This window comes from Phaethon lepturus, unplaced genomic scaffold (genome assembly GCF_000687285.1).
Source record: "Phaethon lepturus isolate BGI_N335 unplaced genomic scaffold, ASM68728v1 scaffold17103, whole genome shotgun sequence".
NCBI lineage: Eukaryota > Metazoa > Chordata > Aves > Phaethontiformes > Phaethontidae > Phaethon > Phaethon lepturus.
The window spans coordinates 34,643-53,635 of NW_010531343.1; the positions used below are offsets into that span (position 1 = coordinate 34,643).

The following is an 18,993-nucleotide window of genomic DNA, read 5'->3' on the forward strand; positions in this document are numbered from 1 at the left end:
CATAGTACTTAAGTACTGCAGAAAGACTAGGAATATCTCAAAGGTCCAGACTACACCCTGACCCTGAGAAGCATGTAAGAGAAAGAGCTGGAAGCAGTCTGTAGTTTATTGAGACTGACTCCTCCAAAGAAAGGTTTTGTCTCAAAAACTAGACAGACAGGCCATAAAAGACACTTCTCCCCACAACGGCGGAACCTCTGGACTAGCTATTCACATCCTCCTTACTCTTTTACCAAATACTTGCAATAAAATTATTGAGGAAATAACCTCCATGCTTCTCCAGAAAAAGAAGCTGGCTAGGTACAGAATCTGTTTCAAGATTACCTGCCTGCAGATTATTCCCTCCATGTTTTATATTAGTTGAGCAGTTCTCTTAGATACAACTGGAGTAAGATCCAAACCATCCTGAGGCGTCTGACCAGTAATGCCTTCAATTAGACACTCTTAATATAAATTATTTTTATAGTCCTTGCTTACTTATCTTTGGACACACATTTTGCAAGCCACCATGTTTGGCAGGTAAGTTTCTAGTAATTATGGTGAGATATGGGGAGTTAAAGCCAAGTTTCAACTCCTATTTCTGTCTGAACTTACTCCATCTGTCTCCTGTATATCTATAAAGCAGTGTTCTCCAAATACACAAATTTTTAACACTGTGAAAGTTTATTGCAGTACAAAGCATTGCAAATGATGTTCGGCAGTATTAACAGTAATATGGAAGTGAATAGTGATTTGTTTCTAAAATTGTAGGTTTTTAATGTTACATATGACCGCACACACAACCGTGCATGTAGATCATGTTGATATTCAGGCAATTACAGAAGTAATTATTACTTCATATGAAAAACACCAAAAAAATGCAATGCCATCTTGAAAACTAGCTCTTCTGGTTTCTAACAGAAATTTTGATGGTACGGAGAAATAAGACAAAAAGAATCACAAATACTTCATCAGTAAAACATCACAGTGAGTGGAAAAACTGACCAAGAATACTTCTTGGATTTAATTTAGCTTGCTGTGACAGCACCTCATTTCAATGTTACTGTTTTCCTGAAATAAATCACATTTCACCTAAATAATTAATAACTACAGGATGCTATCCTTTAACATAAACTTCACAGAAAAAAAATTTGGATTACCTGTTCCTTCCTATTTGACTTAAAGGAACATACAATTCATAACTCAAAAGCATCCACCACTAAGAATGTAAACAATGTACTTTTAAAAACAACTCAAAGAAAACGGCACACAGTAAAACATGGGAAGCACAATGTGGGAAAAGATAGGGAGTAAATAATCAACAAAATAAAATGAGTATCTTTATGACAAGTATACCGTCAAGTTGTAACAAGCCATTTCAGAGACTCTGAACTGCTGATAGGAATTCCTTTGATGGGATGTCCTGCGACTCTTAAAAACCGTGCCTGTGCCAACAGAAAACTTGACTTGCAGTAGCTCATATTTTTCTTTAGAAAATGGCCTCAACTGAAACAAGCTGAGTTTCCTGCTCTCACGTTTTAGGAAGTTTCAAGCTGTACGAAGCTAACGAGATGAGACAAGCCAGAAGACAAAACAATACATCGGACTCCTTTGAATCAGCCTCTGAAAAAGATCAAATCCTACTCCTGGTATCAATCACCAGCCCAGGGCATGCATTTTGTCTAACATGCATGTTTTGAAAGGTGCAAAGGTCAGTATTTTTAATGGAGTTGCTTCGAGGGAATAAACAAGGCTTGACAGAAACTAATCATCCTGCTTTTGGATATGGAACAAAGGGAACAGAGTCATACGTAGTACTTAAGTCGTTAAATGACTCTAGCTATTTTCTATTCAAAGACACTAAACCAAAATGTGACTTTAAGGTGCTTTTAAGAACTAACTCTTCCACAAAACATTTACTGAAGGTATTTCTAAAACTTGCAACATTAACACTCCCTGTTCAATCTGGTTCAGATAGATTATCTTCTGTCACAGTCCGCAGCCCGTCTAGCAACTGCTAGGATGATATTCCAGGACCAGCATTAGTACTGGGTTCCTATACAGGTATTACATACATAGCTGCACAAATGATTAGCCAGTAATTTAATGCAGCGGAACCCTCTTTCTCATGTTCTATTGCAAAGCTTTGTACTAGTTTAGTGCACTGTTTAAGAGTAATACATCCACAAAAATGCCATAAGCAGCAAGAACATCCCAATCCCTTTATCTTCAAAACAATGAGGCAGAGAAAGATGAGAAGATACTTGTAACATGCAAGTCTTGTGTGGTATGTAGCAACATGTAAACTACAAGAGATCCTGAAATGGAGAGATACTCATTTCATGTTTAGACTAAATAAGCCTTAGTTTAGCACAAACTGAAAAAAATATATACCATTTGTGACAACACACCTAGCACAAGCATATGAATAGAAGTTGGAGTTGCTATAACAACAAACTTCTGTAGCCAATAACGTACCTACTAGCTCTAGGCACACAACACATTCAAATTTCTGTGTTTGGGGTAAGGCTGTATCCCATTACCTACCTCCAAATAGACCAGCTACAGAAGAAGGCTCATTGCGGAAATGAGAAGCATTAGGGTAAGCTTGAGGACCACAAAAAGAATCTGATAAGGCATATCACACAAGAGAAAGCCAGGAAAGGAGAAGAGGGAGAGTTACAGAAAGAGAACCAAGATATACTGTTTATCTACTATTCAAAACTTTAATTTCAGGTCAGTCTATAAATCCACATATACTCTAACAACACAGAACCAATGGAATGAAATCAATACACATCAGACATACAGTAAGAAACAGGTTTACATTACCTATAACACAAAAGGGGAAAGCACGGTTTCAAAGTTACAGCTATATCTATATTAGGATAAATACTTCCCCCCCACCCCGCCCAAAGCAAATGCCATGATTCACACTCTAGGAAAAAATGAGTGTGAAAAGCTTCAAGGCATTTTTCTTATACCTGAAGTATAAGGATACAGCCCAATAGTGGATTCATATTTGGTTGCCACAAAGGGATTTAGTTCAGTAAATGGATTGCAATGATCTAAAGAACCAGAAAGAGTTATTTTAAATCCACAATCACATTATCGCAGCACCTTTGTCTGTGCTACAGCTAAAATTGCCCTTACATTTCACATATCAATCTCTCAGGAGGTTGCACTTCGGTTCTAGGTACATCTTCAGGGAATGAGACATTGGAAGGCAATGCAATGTATCAATGCCATCCATCTCCAGCTACTTCGGAGCTGTCATGTGATGAATACTACACAAACCAGTGAGTGTCACAAAACCCCACCGGGCTCCTTGTTCACAGCCCTGCATGCCACAACTTTTTGTATGACTCCAGAACAAATTATACAGAGGAAACAGATCTGACTGAATTATCACCTCACTAAAAAAACAGCTGTATTTCAAATGATCATTCTACATTCACATGAACCATACAAATTTAACTGGAAGCATTGGGATGACCAATTAGAAGCACAGGCCAGACTATTACGCAGTAGTATCAGCTTAAAGTATTTGTAGACTACTGCCTCAACCAACTAATCCTCCCTGAGAATTGTGGAGAGAAGTTCACAGCAAGAGTTCTTGTACCTGATCTTGCTTGCTTTCTCTCTTCACTAACCAAAGACAAGCTAGGAAACTAGTTAGCTAAGGTGGTATTAAGATCTCTAAAGAGGTCCTTTTGCTTTATCTCTGTCAACACATATCAGAGATATCAGGATCTCTTTGTGACAAGAGCCTGGATTCTTCTGTGATCAATTCTAGTGGGGCTCAACCTGCAAAAAGAAAGCCTGTTGGTGCAGCATGATTGTCTTTAAACCTAGCTTTGCTTAAGAACAGAACTGACATGTAACAAATTGATTTTTAGTCTATGAAAGCTACCTTAATTCTTCATATTGAAGAGTAATTAAATTACTATGTAGCTGCACCAACAGAAATATTAGAAGGATTTCTAATATGACAGCTATGCTGAATCACTTCCAAAGTAAGATTTCAACAGTTTTAAAAAGGTGAGTCATTTGTTTACTGCCTAGTAGGTAAACAGTTTGAATAGACCATGCACCAGAATGCGCATGGCTTTACCAGTGTTGTTAATGCTAACACCACTGGGGGAAAAACACGCACTACCAAAAAAAGTAGATTAAGCTCCTATATTTAAAAAGAACATTTCAACCTGAGGAACAAAAAGAAGTAGAATTTTCTTTCCATTTTCAGGCATACATAGTATTTTACCTTAAAAATCCTAAGCATAAGAGAATGCTTTAACTATAACCAAGTTTCTTCCCATCAGGTTGAACACCATCTAGGTAGCCAAGCAAGGATTTTTAACATCATTTTCATGGCACAATTACTACATCAAGTTCCAACATAGCACAAAATCAGCCCTAAATGACCAGCTTTTAGTTTTGAAAGACCCCATAAATATACTTTAGAAACTGAAATAATGTTAAAATTTTTAGGAAATAGGAAGTTAGTTTAAAATGGTACTTTACCAACAAACATTTCATGTGTGGGTGTCCTACTGGTGAAAGTAGATACATCAGAAGACACAGACAGATGAGCAGCATCGTTAGTTTTTGTAAGGAAAGGATTTAGGTTTGGAATGGCATCATCAACACTATCAACAGTAGCAGAAAAAGGATCTGTTCAGTTCCAGAGAGCAAGAGAAAGAAGAAAAGGGAGATGGATTTAGTTACATGCTGCTTCCTAGGTAGCAGAGTAAGAGTTAGAAAAGTCCAGGAAGTATTGTTTTCTCCTGACATCTCTAAACTTGGGATGACCTAGCTAGTTGTTTCATTTTCAAATCGACAGAATTATTGTCCAAAATTGACTTTTTCTTTTAAATTAATACCATCTTGGTCTTATAAAGTGTTCTTCCATAGAGTGTTTTATACTGAAAATTAGTATGTTTTCCTTCTTTGAACATAATCACTTTTTTCACTCAGTTATGTCCTGACATTTGCAACAAATTCTCTGGAGTGGACACTGCCTCTTAGCATAACAGAACCCCAGGTGCTAAGTGAGGATTTGATGCAAGACCATCCTGAGGACAGCTTTATAAACCTGAACAAACCAAAAACAGTGGAGCTGTACTTTTCCTCCTTTAAACTGTGCTTACGGATTTTTTTTTTTTTTAAATACTGGGCATGATGAATTTTGAGAGATATGAATACACCAAGGTAGCGTAAAGGACAAAAGCACTTTCCTTACTACCTGGGGCATCAAGAGCAAAAAAGCTTGTTGTGGATATGCCATTAGCTGCAAGCAAGCAAAAACCTGCTCTGCTTTGAGGGACAACAGCCAGTGACAAGGAAAATGTTCCTTACTAAAAAACTGTCAGACCATACTGGGGAATGAAGGAAACATGGATCTGAGTCCCTTCCCAAAGCATACAGGAGTTTTGACGTTTCCTGAGGAGGGATGCAATTGCCAGGCTAAAATACTCCTGTATCCAATGATCCAAGAGATAAACAGGATAGGAAAGGCAGCTACAATACTTGTTGGAAGGACTGGTGGTTTAGCTGTCTGGCTTCAAAGCACGTGAATCCTTGATAGAAAACTCAAGGACTCACTAGATCAGCAGGAGTTGCATCTAGCCCTATTTGTTTTATCAGTGCCTAGAACTGCAGCTTACTCGTCTAAGCAAAACCACTACAGAGAAAAGCCTGAATAATAATTATAAGAGAAGTTTCTTACGTACTTCAGTTTCTGGCCTTTTTGTTTGTTTTTTAAACCTGGTTAGATTACCAATTTATCCACAACTCTTGTAAATATGACCATGATGTGTGCAGCAGCTTCAAACTGTAAGTTGTTTTTCTCTCCCTGAATCTGACCTCCTAATTCTTAGCTATAAATCCCACACAGCTTGATAACATGTAGATTTCAGTCATAAGCAAGTCCTAAAGGAAATGAAATTTTAAAACTGTAACCGCACTCTTCTTTGCACACTTAATATACTCTTTGATTTTCTGCAAGCTCAAGATATCTTATTCAGTAAGACCCAACTTCTCTCCCAAATTACTTGGCTATGTTGCAAGAGTGAATGAAATACCTTAAAAAGCCTTTTTCTAAATCATTCAGTCAGCAAAACGACAGTGTCAAACACTTTATAAAGGATAAGCAGAATAAGCTAATACAGTATTTGTAATATATAAGACAATTCAAAGTTTTGTATTGCTGTTATGCATGTTTTAGATAGTAATATTACCAACTAATGCACTTGTGAACATGCCAATCAGCCAGTCACCTGAAACCGAGTCCTTGCTTTCAGGTACTGCTTAAAACTGTCATCTGCTTTGAATGCTATTCTAGAAGCTGTAGAAAAAATAGGTCTGACAATAAAACAGGTCAGATTAGCCTTTAATCAGCTCCTGTTTGCCTTTTCTGTTGCTGCTTTACATTCTTCTGATTCTATTGGTTCTCCTTGTAATTGGAAAAAATCCAAACAGATAGGTCAAACTGATTATTTCCACACTGATACATTTGTTTTGCTTCTGAAGTTTAGCTACAAATTGATAGCTTGCAAATATACCAGACACAGCTGGAATGGTCTCTGAACAATCCCATAAACAGCTCAGATAAAACATGAAAGAAGCTAGAGGGAAAGAAGTTTTTAACCATACTTGCTTGAAACTACTGCCAACTGGAATTATTTTACACATACGCTCAAGAGGAAAATTACTACATACTACTTAGTTCCCAAATCCCAAGGTTGTATACGGAGCTTCATGTGTTTTGACTAAGACGACAATGCAGTACAACTTTAGATTATCAAGATTTTCTCAGAAGTATAATCTGTTCTCAGACTCTTCACTCATCTGCCTCATTCTAATTCTAGCCAGTGTGTTCAGTCTTGTCTGACTCTCAAAATTCACCAATGCTAGTGACAAAGGCAACTGAAAATTAATTGGGTTTGGGCAATTTATATCCTTGCATATTTGGATTTTTAAAATTGCTGTTTCTCCTGACAGCAGCACTTCAATGTTTCTAAAGCCCAATTTCATCCTTTAATACGTATAGCATCTGTTTGTGTCAATGGAATCACTCTGCACCTTCAGGCTATCATTAGGCATTAATGATTCAGGTGCATTTAAAAGAGTAATTTGAATTTTGCAAACTTCTACCTTTAAGTTATCCAGCTAGAAGTATTTTACCTGAGAGAACAATGACAAACATTTTCCAGTGGCATCTCTTGCAGTTTGAAAAAAAGTAAACTGAAAACATACAACTACAGAACCCATTCTCCAGGAGTTTTTAACCTCGGTAGCTTTAACATTTTTGGAAGCGCAACACAAAAGGCAGCAACCCAAATATAATGCCATCATAAGAATTTATCCTTTTATTACACACTTAAGAGTTGCTGCATAAATTTTTTAACAGTAACTGATTTTAGCCCATTGCAACTCATAGCTGGTTTGCTACGCTCCTCAAAGTTACCATATACACCAAATACAAACATCATCATGTCAGAAAATTACCTAAGGGAGGGATGCTGTGCAGTGGTTAGAGCACAGGACTGGAAATAGTTCAGGTTCCATCCTTGGCTCTGCCACTAATTTGCCGTATAACTTCTGACAAGTCAGTTAATTGCTCAGATTTCTCCATCTGTAAAATGTGGAAAGCACTTCTTATCTACCTCACCTATGTGAAGTGAGTGTTCATGTCTGTAAAGCTGAAGAGATGTTTGTTGCTGGTTGGTTGTGGTGTTTGGTTTTGGGTTTTTTTGGTTTATTTGTGGGTTTGTTGTTGGGGTTTTTTTTTTTTGTAATGAAAGGTACCAAAATGGTAATCCCAAAATTCTAGCCTAAAATTTTAGCAGACAAACCAAAAATCTTCACAGTTAATTAAATCTCAGAAGTATTTAGAAATGTGTCAGTAGTAAGCAGACATACCAGTGACTATTCCTGAAAACTCTTACCAGGGGTAACAACAATGGACAAACACAGACTTTCAGGCTCAATTTTCAGGTTAGTAAAGAAATGCTAGACTGTGATGTAACCTTCGTGAGGAAGACAATTCCCCCTTTTATCTCTCACCCACAAAACAAATATGAGAATCTGAAACAGAAGATGCTTTCTGGAAAGCAAATAAAATGAGACAAAAAACATTTTTCTCTACTTCTAAATTCTAAGCCTATTGAAATTTGTAGAACTCAATACACTCCTCAGTATATCTTTCTCAAAAGATGCTCTACTCAGGAAAAACTAAAGCACAAGTAAACTACTTTTATTTCTTTTTGAATCTACCACATACATTAGTATTGCCTCCGTCATTCAGAATTATGTGTTATTTCTCTACAAACAAGTGTGAGAAGGTACACAAAAAGCAGAGCACACAGCAAGAAGTAAATAGGAAAGTAGAATACATACACTGCTTATTATGAAGACATGTTAGGTAACTGGAAAGTTGTTTAGGAAAAGCTATAGCTCATAAAAAGAAATAATGAAGTAAAATTTCAGAACAGGATTATTACAATGCCTACAAAACTTCCTGAAGCAGAAACTCCCAACTTTTCACATCATAGAAGAAAGCATTTTTGCAAGCACCTGATTTATATAAGTAAAAATAAATCTGGAAGTAGCCACAAAGTTCAGGATTTTGCTATTTTATTAAGCATCATTTATGTAGACATGTAAAAAGAAACACCTTTATAAGGTTTTTGAATCCTCCACCAGTATAACCAATGGTGCAAGTAGGCAATGCATTACCTGTATCAGAAGTATTGTGGAAAACAAGAGAAAAAAGGCTTTAAGTAAATGACTAAATGCTCTAATACTCAAACTAATCTTCAAGTAACATCCATGACTTTCTAGGATGCTCTTACTTGCCTCCCTGGTTTAAGGACTTGCCTGTATCAGTAAAATAATCTAACATCTCATTCAGTCCATCCTAGGAATTGGGCAGAACAACAGTTTGGGCATTCTGATGTAAATTTTAGAGGGAAGAGTACCTTATAAATTTTGTCTCTTCAATTGAAGAGATCCAACCACAGCTTTGTGCTAATTTGCCTTTGTAGTTTAATGAAACACAGCAGAGAATTTGTAGAGGTGCCTTATTTTGTTTTCAATAACTAACTCTGCCTTTTCTTGCTTTCTGGGCATAGTTGTCACAACTGCCTCCTTTCAGGCCTCAAAGTTCTGCTCTATTATCACTTCTATTATCTATTAAAACGTGTATTTATAGAATTCTCTATTCTAAAGTTCCCATGTATGCAACATAGTCTATATGGCAGACATCTTCACAGAACTGACTTCTCACAGCTAACTTTCTGTAGCTTGCTGTGTGAACCTTGAAGACAGCAGTTATGAGGCTGACAGCTGGTCAACAATTAAAGGAACTTTGCTACTAAGAACTCTCATATCAACATTCTTTGTGATCACCACATGCTGCTACATTATTTGAATCCATACCTAGATTTAACTTTTTCTGCTACCTTCATCCAGTTGTAGCTTGTCTTTGCGAGATCTCTGTTTTCAAGGAAGAAACAACCCACAGACTAGGGGAAACATTTACAGGAACATAGCCATAGCAATTAGAACGTTAATCTGATTCAGAATGCTTACCTCCCCAGGTACTTCCTACTTGTGGAGCAGCAGGCATAGGATGTACAGAGGGATGAAAAGTTGGCTGCAAGTCAAGCAGATCATTTGGCAGCTTTGAAGTGCTACAAAGAAAAATTAATAGAACTGTTTGAATTACATCACAGATTTCAATACAAGGCAAATGCTAGCGACTGTCAACAGTAAAGAAAGCTTTGTTACAAATTAATTGTTACAAAATGGAGAGAACTAAGTCAAAAATCAGAAAGTCTGGTGAACTTCACATTTTCAGTTCTGTAGAACAGTGTTAATTTAGCAAGCTAAGTTCTACATTATGCCACTGACTTATCAAAGCTGTCTAAGACAGAAAGACAACCAGTCTTCTCATCTTCCTCACAGTCCAAGACCAGGGCTAGAACATGTTATATGCAGCCATCTTGAGTAACTTTTAAAATAACCTCATGAAACCCCTACAGTATGACAAAAGGAGACTGACAGAATGAACTCTAATGGTTTGCACCACCAAAATGTTACATCTAAATTCCACAACTTCTATCTTCCCACTATCAACCACTGCTGAGAAACTGGCTTACATCTATAAGCTATTAAAGAACTCGGGAAAGCAAAATATAAGAAGCCTTAAAACACTTTGTAACACATCAGTCCTGTGAAAACTCATTTAATGCACATTTTAGACTATTCAAAACCAAATTGAGACCCAAAAACATCACATGGAAATGAAGAGTGAAGTCTCAAACACAACTGCTGCAATAATTTCAAGAGTCAAACAGGAACAGTGAAATTCATCCTCTTGCAGAGAGTTCATTTCATACTTTAAAATCAGTCCTGGAAAAAAATGGAGTACTGGTGTACACCCAGAACTTCTTAGCACATGAAATGAACCAAAATTTCCATGTACAGCTGCTGTTATGGACAGAAGCTAAGCCACTGTGGCATCCAAGCATCTTCTGAAATGAAACTGGCAGGAGAGTTTAAAGGCTCATAGCCACATCCTAGATGTCTGTACATTCTCTTGCTAATCCAGTCACTTGTATAATTTGTTTTTTACTATTTCATTTCAACAGGGATTGAAATAATATTTTGCTGCTACTGCTCCTATTAAAAAGCAGCATGGTCTGGCACAGCCCTGTGATGTGGGCAGCAGAACCAAGATAATTTTCAAGGTAAAGCTTGTTCAAGTTAATGATAGGGATTAATTAGACACATTGCCTCTAATAGCAAGCAACTGAACTTACAACCCAACATATCCCCTTCATGGCAGTTCCTGCTGCAAAATCTGTTCTATGACCAGTCATACTGCCAGCAACAGAATTTAAACATGAAGACAAACTACCATTTGTTTTTTTAGGAGAAAATGCTCTTGTCTTTACTATGTAGCATTGATGGCTGTTTGAGGAAGCTTAATCAGACATTTCTATGTTTCAGACCTCTTAAAAAGCAAAATCAGATAATTCAAAGTTACTAGTTGAAAGCATACGCCCCTTTCAAAAAGTTTGGCCTCTAAAAAGCAATTTAGAAGAAAATCTTTTTTCAAGGAAGTCTTTCAGTTACTAACACTGACAGATTCTCTAGCTCCTTAGATGCGATTCAGCTATTTTCCACATACTTGGTGTCAAGTAATTTCCTACAATAGCTTTCTAACGGGGGGAGAAGGCTGTCAAAGTGCTGACTACTTTCAAAGAACAGCAAAAAGCTAAAGGAGGCAAGTAGATTCTTACATGAGCTCTAACAGAACAAGTTTAGGTTTAGGACCACACCCAAAGCAAAAATATGCCTTCAGAGAGCTATTTCCTTCTATACCGATAAAAGCACTGTACATTCTGCTACTGCTTGATTTGACAGGTATTTCACAGAATGAAGATCACACACTCACTCATACCAACAGCTCCTGCTAGTCAAAGATCAGGATTAGCTTGCACTGAGTACTCTTGCACTATCTTTGCAGGTCCTTGCAGACAGAGATATTCCAGATACAACTAAAGACTGCAAAACCTGCCTCTTTTCTTTCAAACCCTGTTTCAGGCTTTCTTTTTTCTGAAAAATCTACCAAGAACATTTGTAATCACTCTACTTTTAAAGATCTAGAAATGCAACATTAAATTCAGTATTATCTATATGACCTCCCAAACTGAATTTTTATTTTACTTTTCCACTTGTAAGGTTCTCTGGGGACAAAGCATGTTTGTTTTACAGTTCCAACCATCCCGCTCACCAACTCAGAGCAGCTACGAGGGCTGTCAGCAGTTAGTTCGTATCAGAAACTATTCAGGAAGTGGACGATGCGAAAATACTTTTTATGTTATTTATGGCAAGAATTTGTTTTCCCCCATCAACTTTACCCAAAACATCATTTCTTATCACATCACTAATGTACTCTACACCCAACCAACCTTCTGCAACAGAAATTTAGAAGAAACCCTAGCTGCAGTGCATCTCACAGTGAAGAACCACCCTTAAGCATACCTGTTCGAAGAGCTAGGGGTAGAAAAAATATCAGTGGCTGGTGTAGTCATTATGCTTCCTGCTGCAGTCGACACAGGAGAAGCTGCAGTGGTTAAAGAGGTATGAGGTTTCTTTGCAAGTTCTTTTAGACGTTGCTCCTGTTGGGAAAGTGAGCTGGCATAAGAAATCCAGAAACAACATTTGTGTATATGACTTTGGGATGCAAGTAAAGCAGAACTAAAGAATTCTTTTCATTTATTCCACATACTAGTGTGAGCTACTTATAATTCCAAGAGTCACTGGTGCCACAAACCCTCCACAAACCCTCCACAAGTTGTATGGTATATGTACATAAAATTTTACTTCCAGCGCCTTGCCAACAGTACATGTTCAGTATTAATAACTGCTTTTTCCCTTTGCTCCTTTAAGAATCCTAATAAGCTATCAACAAGACAACAGGAAAAGTGTTTTTAATTAGAAACTCTGCATTCCTACCTTTAAAGCTTTTAAGCGAGCCTGTTCTTCCTCTAACGCAGCTTGTTTTTCCCTTTCATCAACTTTTGTGAGGGACAGGCCAGTGCTTGCAAGTGAAGAGACTGCATTGGAAAGGGTGGTAGCCCTGAAGTAATTGGACAGGAGAAAAGCTGGCTGTTAACAGGTGACACGTGATAGGAACATCTAAAGAACACTGTGCTTGTACCCACCCAGTCTCATTCTGAACTCTTTATAACATTGGTCATATCTTACACCGTACAATACCAAGTGCTAAGTTTAAATAAGATATACCATATGAACTGCAAAATGAAAATGCTTAGAAATCATGCTATCTACTCCTATATGCTGGATTTTGGATTTTCCCCCTTAAATGTTTCCCATCCGAACTGCATCACAGAATTCACTTTTGAAGTCTTTGCTCTTCTCCTGTTTGCCTAATTTGTAGATACACAGATATCTCCAATAATCTGGGCTCCAATTCAAATTGTTGCTAATTTAACAGGTTTAGTTAAGAAACTATCAATGGAACTAGTATATACCAGAGGAAAAGGCTGCCATTTATCATCTTTAAGATGATTTCAAATAAATACTTAACTTTTAAAATGAACTAAAAGCAATCTTACAAAAGAAAGCAAATATTGTGACATCTGTCTAACAAGATGGTGCTAAACTGCAATATTGTCACTACCATAAAAAACTCATATATTACTGCCTTATTTTTTGAACATGCAAAAAGAAATCCTACCTAATTTTGCAAGTCTTCCCCCCAATATCAAGCTTTTTAAAATTTAAACTATGAAGTTAGTTGCCTAGAGGACTTTTCCAGATTGCGCCTTATGTTTCAGCAAGCACTCAAAATCAGTGAGTACCTTTTACCATATACCTTATGGCTTTAATCCCCAATTGCATTAAAAATCCATTCTTAATGTAAGGACTTCTGGAAGCATTTCCTTGCTCTTGACAAAAAAGGGATTAAAGTTGATATATCAAGTCTAAGGATATTAATGAATAAGTGTTGCATACCTTATAGTAGTCTAATTATTAACATAAAGTGAAACTCTGCAGGCAAAAGTTCAAGATTATAAAAAAGTTATATCACTATCTGTAGGATTCTACAGAAAGTGCTTGCAGCTCCTTAGATTCTAGTTCTATTGAGCTGGAAGAACCTGTCTTAAGTACTCAGCAAAAGATCTAACTTGCTATTCTATCATTGCTAATACAATGTCTTCAACACAGCTTACACAAGCCTTAGTTCATAATAAAATTGAAAATAATAGATTTAACATTTGTTTCAACAATTGTTCAAAAGGACAACGGCATAGGCACCTGCTTGCAGCTGTGGAATCTTTGATTTTCTTCCCTTCTAGAGAAGCTAAGTGTTGTTCCAAAGCATCAAGAAGGCTACTCGGTGCCTGCAAAGAGACACATTCAGGAACAGGTTTGAAAACTCTAAGCCAAAGCAAATCAGTAGTTAAAAGACTTTCAGAGAATGCAGCTGTAGGGCAACTGGTACAACAGCTCAGAATACTTATACCACATCTTGGCATCCTGTACATATTTACTTACTTAAAATATCAGGTGATGTACTCTCCTCACTACATTACTCTGTCATAATGACTCACCAGTAAGAACTGAAATATGTCAAGAGATGTTAAAATTAACAACTAGGAAACAGCAAGCAGAGAATCGGAAGCAGTCAGTATGTCAAGAGACAGTAAGACGGAAATTGTACCTAAAGTCATTTCAGTGTGCACGCTCTGCAAGCCTTCGCAATGATTTAAGTGGGCATATAGCCAAAAGCAACCTTGCTAAAAACCACAGCTTCATAATATTATGTAAAAGTTTCATTATGTGAACTCACAGATATAAACTGTGTCTTCAAGCATGATAGAAATAAGGTTGTCTTAAAACTCAATTAGAGTATGACAGAAATTTTCTATAATATTTTATAACAGGTTCACTGCATATAAAAGCCAGGCTCTGACAGAAGTTGGACTGAATCACAAACTTGGAAATACCTTGGTGTCAATATACGCAAGAAAGCAGAAGTGAACGCCTTAATGCCAAGTTTTTCTGATTATGCAACCCCAAAACAGACATATACTGGTAAACACGTAAGAGGTTTATCTACCTGTGAGAGATCTGGTATGTCTCCTCTGTCAATTCCAACTTGCTGTAATAAAACAAATGAGCTTTAGAACCTGTTTGCTTTTGTTAAAGGCAGAGATGCTCAAAAAAGCAAACAACATTAAGACATAGTCATATAAAAAGCACAAACCTGTCCATATACATTTTACATCTCCACAATCTGAACTCTATAATGGTTGGTTATAATAAATTCTTCTCTTAAATGTATATACATTTGAAGTAGGTGTGTTGGAGTTATTTTAACAAAGACAACCTTAGAAATAAAACAGCATAAGAATCAAGTGTTTCAAAGTTTTAAGGCTAGAGAAGTTTGCTTATGCCACAATTTATGTGGTAAGCTCTCAGACCTACTGATATAGAGCATATATTTGCTAAAACAAAGCACCTTCAAAGTTTTATAAAGAAGCTGTTTTCTAAAACGCAGATCGAACTTAAGACATTCCACACCGGATATATATTGTTACAATAGAAAAATTAATTTGCTCAACTTCAGTCGATAATGTTATCAACCGAAGATAGCTGAAGTTAGTATCTCTGGTAGAGATCTTCTGTCAGGACAGACAACGAGCTAAGCTTTACAGCTAAACTTTTTTTTAAGAGACACATGAATAATGAAGGAAAGCAAAACAAGAACAAGAGCACATCTCAAGTGAGGAATTCCATAATACCAGGATATCAATTCAGCAATGCTTCAGAAACAAGAATGCAACAGACTAAATACTTTTTTTTTAAAAAAACACAAAACATTTTGCAAGGTAACTGCTTTTTCCTCTATAAACACACCTATACCCCAGACATCTTTAAACAAAAAAAAAAAAAAAAAAAAAAAAATCACATGTTCATCTGCTTGCCTCAATTTCTTATTTGTGAAGCTGTTATGTCATCTAAAACTTACAGCAGAATTGTGGGTTTCAAACTGGAATACAGCTAGAATCATAGAAAGCAGCAGACTACCATGAAGTTACTTGATTTTTTTAAAGCAAGGCTCTTTTTTGAAGAAAGCTCACAATTATTATATAACTGAGGAAATTCTACAATTATTCTACAAATACACCCTCCCCAAGTAAAAGATAAACCAGTAAGTATTTGGTAGTCAGGTTTTTCAATACAGTCCTCAAATGAATTAATCACCAGGGTAGAGACTGACAACATGACCCTTGATGGAACTGCAATTAGGCTGGAAGGAAGAAGTATCTGCTTTATAAGAAAATAAGTGCTCTATAAGTTGTTTCAAATAAAGAGAAAAGTTTGGCTGACTAAAGTTTACCTCCGCAACTTTAAGGAACTCCGAGATCCGTGTCATTCTAGTGAGGAACTTCTTATATATATCAAGGCCTTCTTTGCACTGATTCTTTTTCATATCAAAATATTTTTCTATAAACAGTAAGAATATTTGCATTAAATAAGAAATCAAGCATACTGTAAAGGACATGCAAAGTAAAATCATATAAAACAAGACAAACAGAAAACGCCTGCAGATCTGTTTTATTACATTAACAGCAGAAATCACTATGTCTACATTGCACCAAATGACAAAAGCCCCGTTGGCACATGAGCTAATGATCAGATGTATGCAATTACACCTTGCAGGCACTAGATCTCACAAAAGCATAACCACCCTGAAAAGTGGTTTAAGAATCAAGTTTAAAAATGGGTCACCCAAAGAAACGTAAATTCATCCTCTTGGGTGGGGAATAAAAAAAAGGAAATTTTATAATGTGTCAGTCAACCATCTACTCTGTTCCAGTGGCCACATATCAGGCAAGATCTTTATGTTCTCTGCAGGACTGATGCCTCTTGTTATGGTGTGGTCTACAAGGAGGTGCAACTGATTACCAAATGCCAGTGCTGAAAGCAAGTGGGTCCCACCCTCCTCCTTGAAATAGCACTTTCAAGGCCTGTTTCCACATTAAGTTTCACTCAAAAAAACAAGTGAAAGCAACTGCATACTGGCTGTTCTTACTGAGGGAAAAGAAGTAGACAAGGGCTTCAGACTGGAAGCATGACTGTCCTTTACCGACTAATTCTGGATTTTGCTTTCCATTTTGCAAGTGTTGGGTAATAACAGCAATCAGGTAGTTTGATCCAATCACAGAATACAACAAACCCAAGCAAATCAACAGATTACTTTCAACTTAATTATTTTCCAAATTTAGGCTCCCCTGCATCTCCAGCATGTGCAAGTGAAAGGGCCTGACGCCTGAATTAGTAATTCCCCTTAAAATATACGATAGGCTCTAGAAACAGAAGCCAACCAATCATTAAAACTGACCAACATTAAAGTTGTGATAGCCAAGCACTTGCAGATGCTGTGACTGCAAATTTGTAAATGACCATGACTTACTCCACTTAAACAAAACCTAATCTTGTTTCTTAGAGAAAAACACATCAATATCATGATTCAGGTTTGCCATACACTTCAATGAGACAAAAAACCCCCACCAAATAAAAGTAGTGCAAGAAAAGAAATTCAGTGAAGAAAACCCTGAATTAGCTTCGCTTTCAGTTTACCCATCCCTGTATACAATGCAATGGAAAATGCAATTGGACAGAAAAACCTTGGAAATAAATCTGACTTGGAAATAACAGTAGTATTTTGTTGTTTTACAGCATGATTATTTCAACTTCTCAAAAAAGAGCAGCTCTTTGCAATTGTTTACTGAGCTCCCTCCCCAAAATTTAACATTTCAGAAAGCAGTTATATTTACCCAAGAGGTTAATAATCCCTTCATTATATGCCGCGAACAGTCTAATGGCATCTTTGAAGAGAAGCATGAAGGCAGCATTAATTACACCATTTGTAAGTTCATTGCTATTGACCTAGGAAGATCAGAAAGAAGTTAATTTAACTGAATTGATCCCTTATTGGAAAACTTCTAGCTGAACTCCAGTGCTCTATCCCAAGGCATGCTTTCCAATCATCTCACTGGCTATTAATGGAAAGTAGCACCATCGCGAGTCAACATAGGATCACTCAGCACAGAACTAAATCAAATCATTTTGGCAGACATTTCTGTTAACTACTGTTAATGTTAACTAATATAACTCAAAGACAGAGGACAGAAACAATCAACAAATAGTCAATTTTCAAGTGAACAAACAATTCTTACAACGTACACAATAAACAATGGTAATTTAGCACAAAGCATTCTCTCCAGTAAGCATCATATTTCTTTCTTCTGGTTTCTTGGGGGTATATCAATGAATAAAATGATTTGTGCTCTTTAAGCTGTACAGATAACACGGAACCAAGTTCAGGACCTTTAACGTCCTATTTTACAAGCTTGTACAGGCTTGTACAACAAAGTCAACAGTATGTTAGACATGTACATGTTGCTAAACTTACATTGAAGTCAAGAAGTGCATCCATTTGATTTTGTATAATTGGTACAGTTTTTAAGAGTTTTTCTGTGCTCATTGTTCTCATCACTCCATCAGCCCTGTTGTGCAAAACAAAAGAAAATTCTTCACCTGAATTTTGAAAGCAATTGTTAGTGAGAAATACAACATACAAAATAAAATAGGTCAAAGAAAACATTTAAATCACTGCAAGCATTTTGATGTTTAGGAATGCTGTCTAGCCAATACAACTGTAATAACTGCAGTATACAAAAGCAACAACTTTTATTTGGCCAAAATATGAATCCAAGATGATTTTTTATTCAGAGGAAATGAAACTGATAGCACTTAGAAATATAGCAACGCTGTGATGCATCAGGCAACCAAAAAAGTGCTCTGAAGGTTATTTCTGAAGCATATTTTTACCTATGTTTTTTCCAATCACCCGATTATTATTTTGTGTCAGTTTGGATCATTTTCTTTTCAACTAAAAGCCGTAAGAAAGAACAAACATGACAAACATGTTTTTCAAGCTTTTTCAGAAAGATTATAAAGACTACATGACACTTCCTTTTAATGGCTGACTACCAATACTTGGTTGTTTATTAATTGTCCAGATTAAATAGACCAAGACCAAAACTATCCAAGAAAAGCAACAACGGAGAAAAAGACAAAATTACCTCAGTGACAAGAAACAACTGCTTTCTGTAAGGCAAATCAGACAGCCTTGCAGTCGCATCAGCATTCACACAGAAAACCAAATGTTTCCTGCAAGTGCAAATCTTACAGTGCATCTGCACAGAAAAGGCTGTGGCTCTTTTCCAGACTGGAAAGCAATGGGGAACACACTGCTCCCAGCTTTCTACTGGTGCCATACACTCCCTTCTAACATCAAACAGCAACTGCAATAAACCTAACATGGCAGAGCATGGGAGCAGAGCCCCCGAGAAAAAATGAGGTGTGGAAAAGGTAGATCGCTGCCACCAGAACAGTTATTCC

The 18,993-nt window shown here is 36.7% G+C and overlaps 1 protein-coding gene across 3 annotated transcripts in view; it reads right to left on the reverse strand.

Moving 5' to 3' along the window:
- Window positions 1-18,993, reverse strand: part of PICALM (phosphatidylinositol binding clathrin assembly protein) — a 52,039-nt gene that overhangs the window by 16,254 nt on the left and 16,792 nt on the right. For 2 of the 3 annotated variants that reach the window (XM_010284527.1, XM_010284526.1), the window contains 9 exons: window positions 18,002-18,095; window positions 17,364-17,475; window positions 15,923-16,029; window positions 14,639-14,680; window positions 13,834-13,919; window positions 12,508-12,631; window positions 12,034-12,170; window positions 9,574-9,674; window positions 4,504-4,653 (listed from right to left, as the gene is read on the reverse strand). In XM_010284527.1, coding sequence (XP_010282829.1) covers window positions 4,504-4,653; window positions 9,574-9,674; window positions 12,034-12,170; window positions 12,508-12,631; window positions 13,834-13,919; window positions 14,639-14,680; window positions 15,923-16,029; window positions 17,364-17,475; window positions 18,002-18,095 — 953 coding nt within the window. The remainder of the gene's footprint in view (window positions 1-4,503; window positions 4,654-9,573; window positions 9,675-12,033; window positions 12,171-12,507; window positions 12,632-13,833; window positions 13,920-14,638; window positions 14,681-15,922; window positions 16,030-17,363; window positions 17,476-18,001; window positions 18,096-18,993) is intronic. The other variant, XM_010284528.1, reaches the window with a different exon arrangement.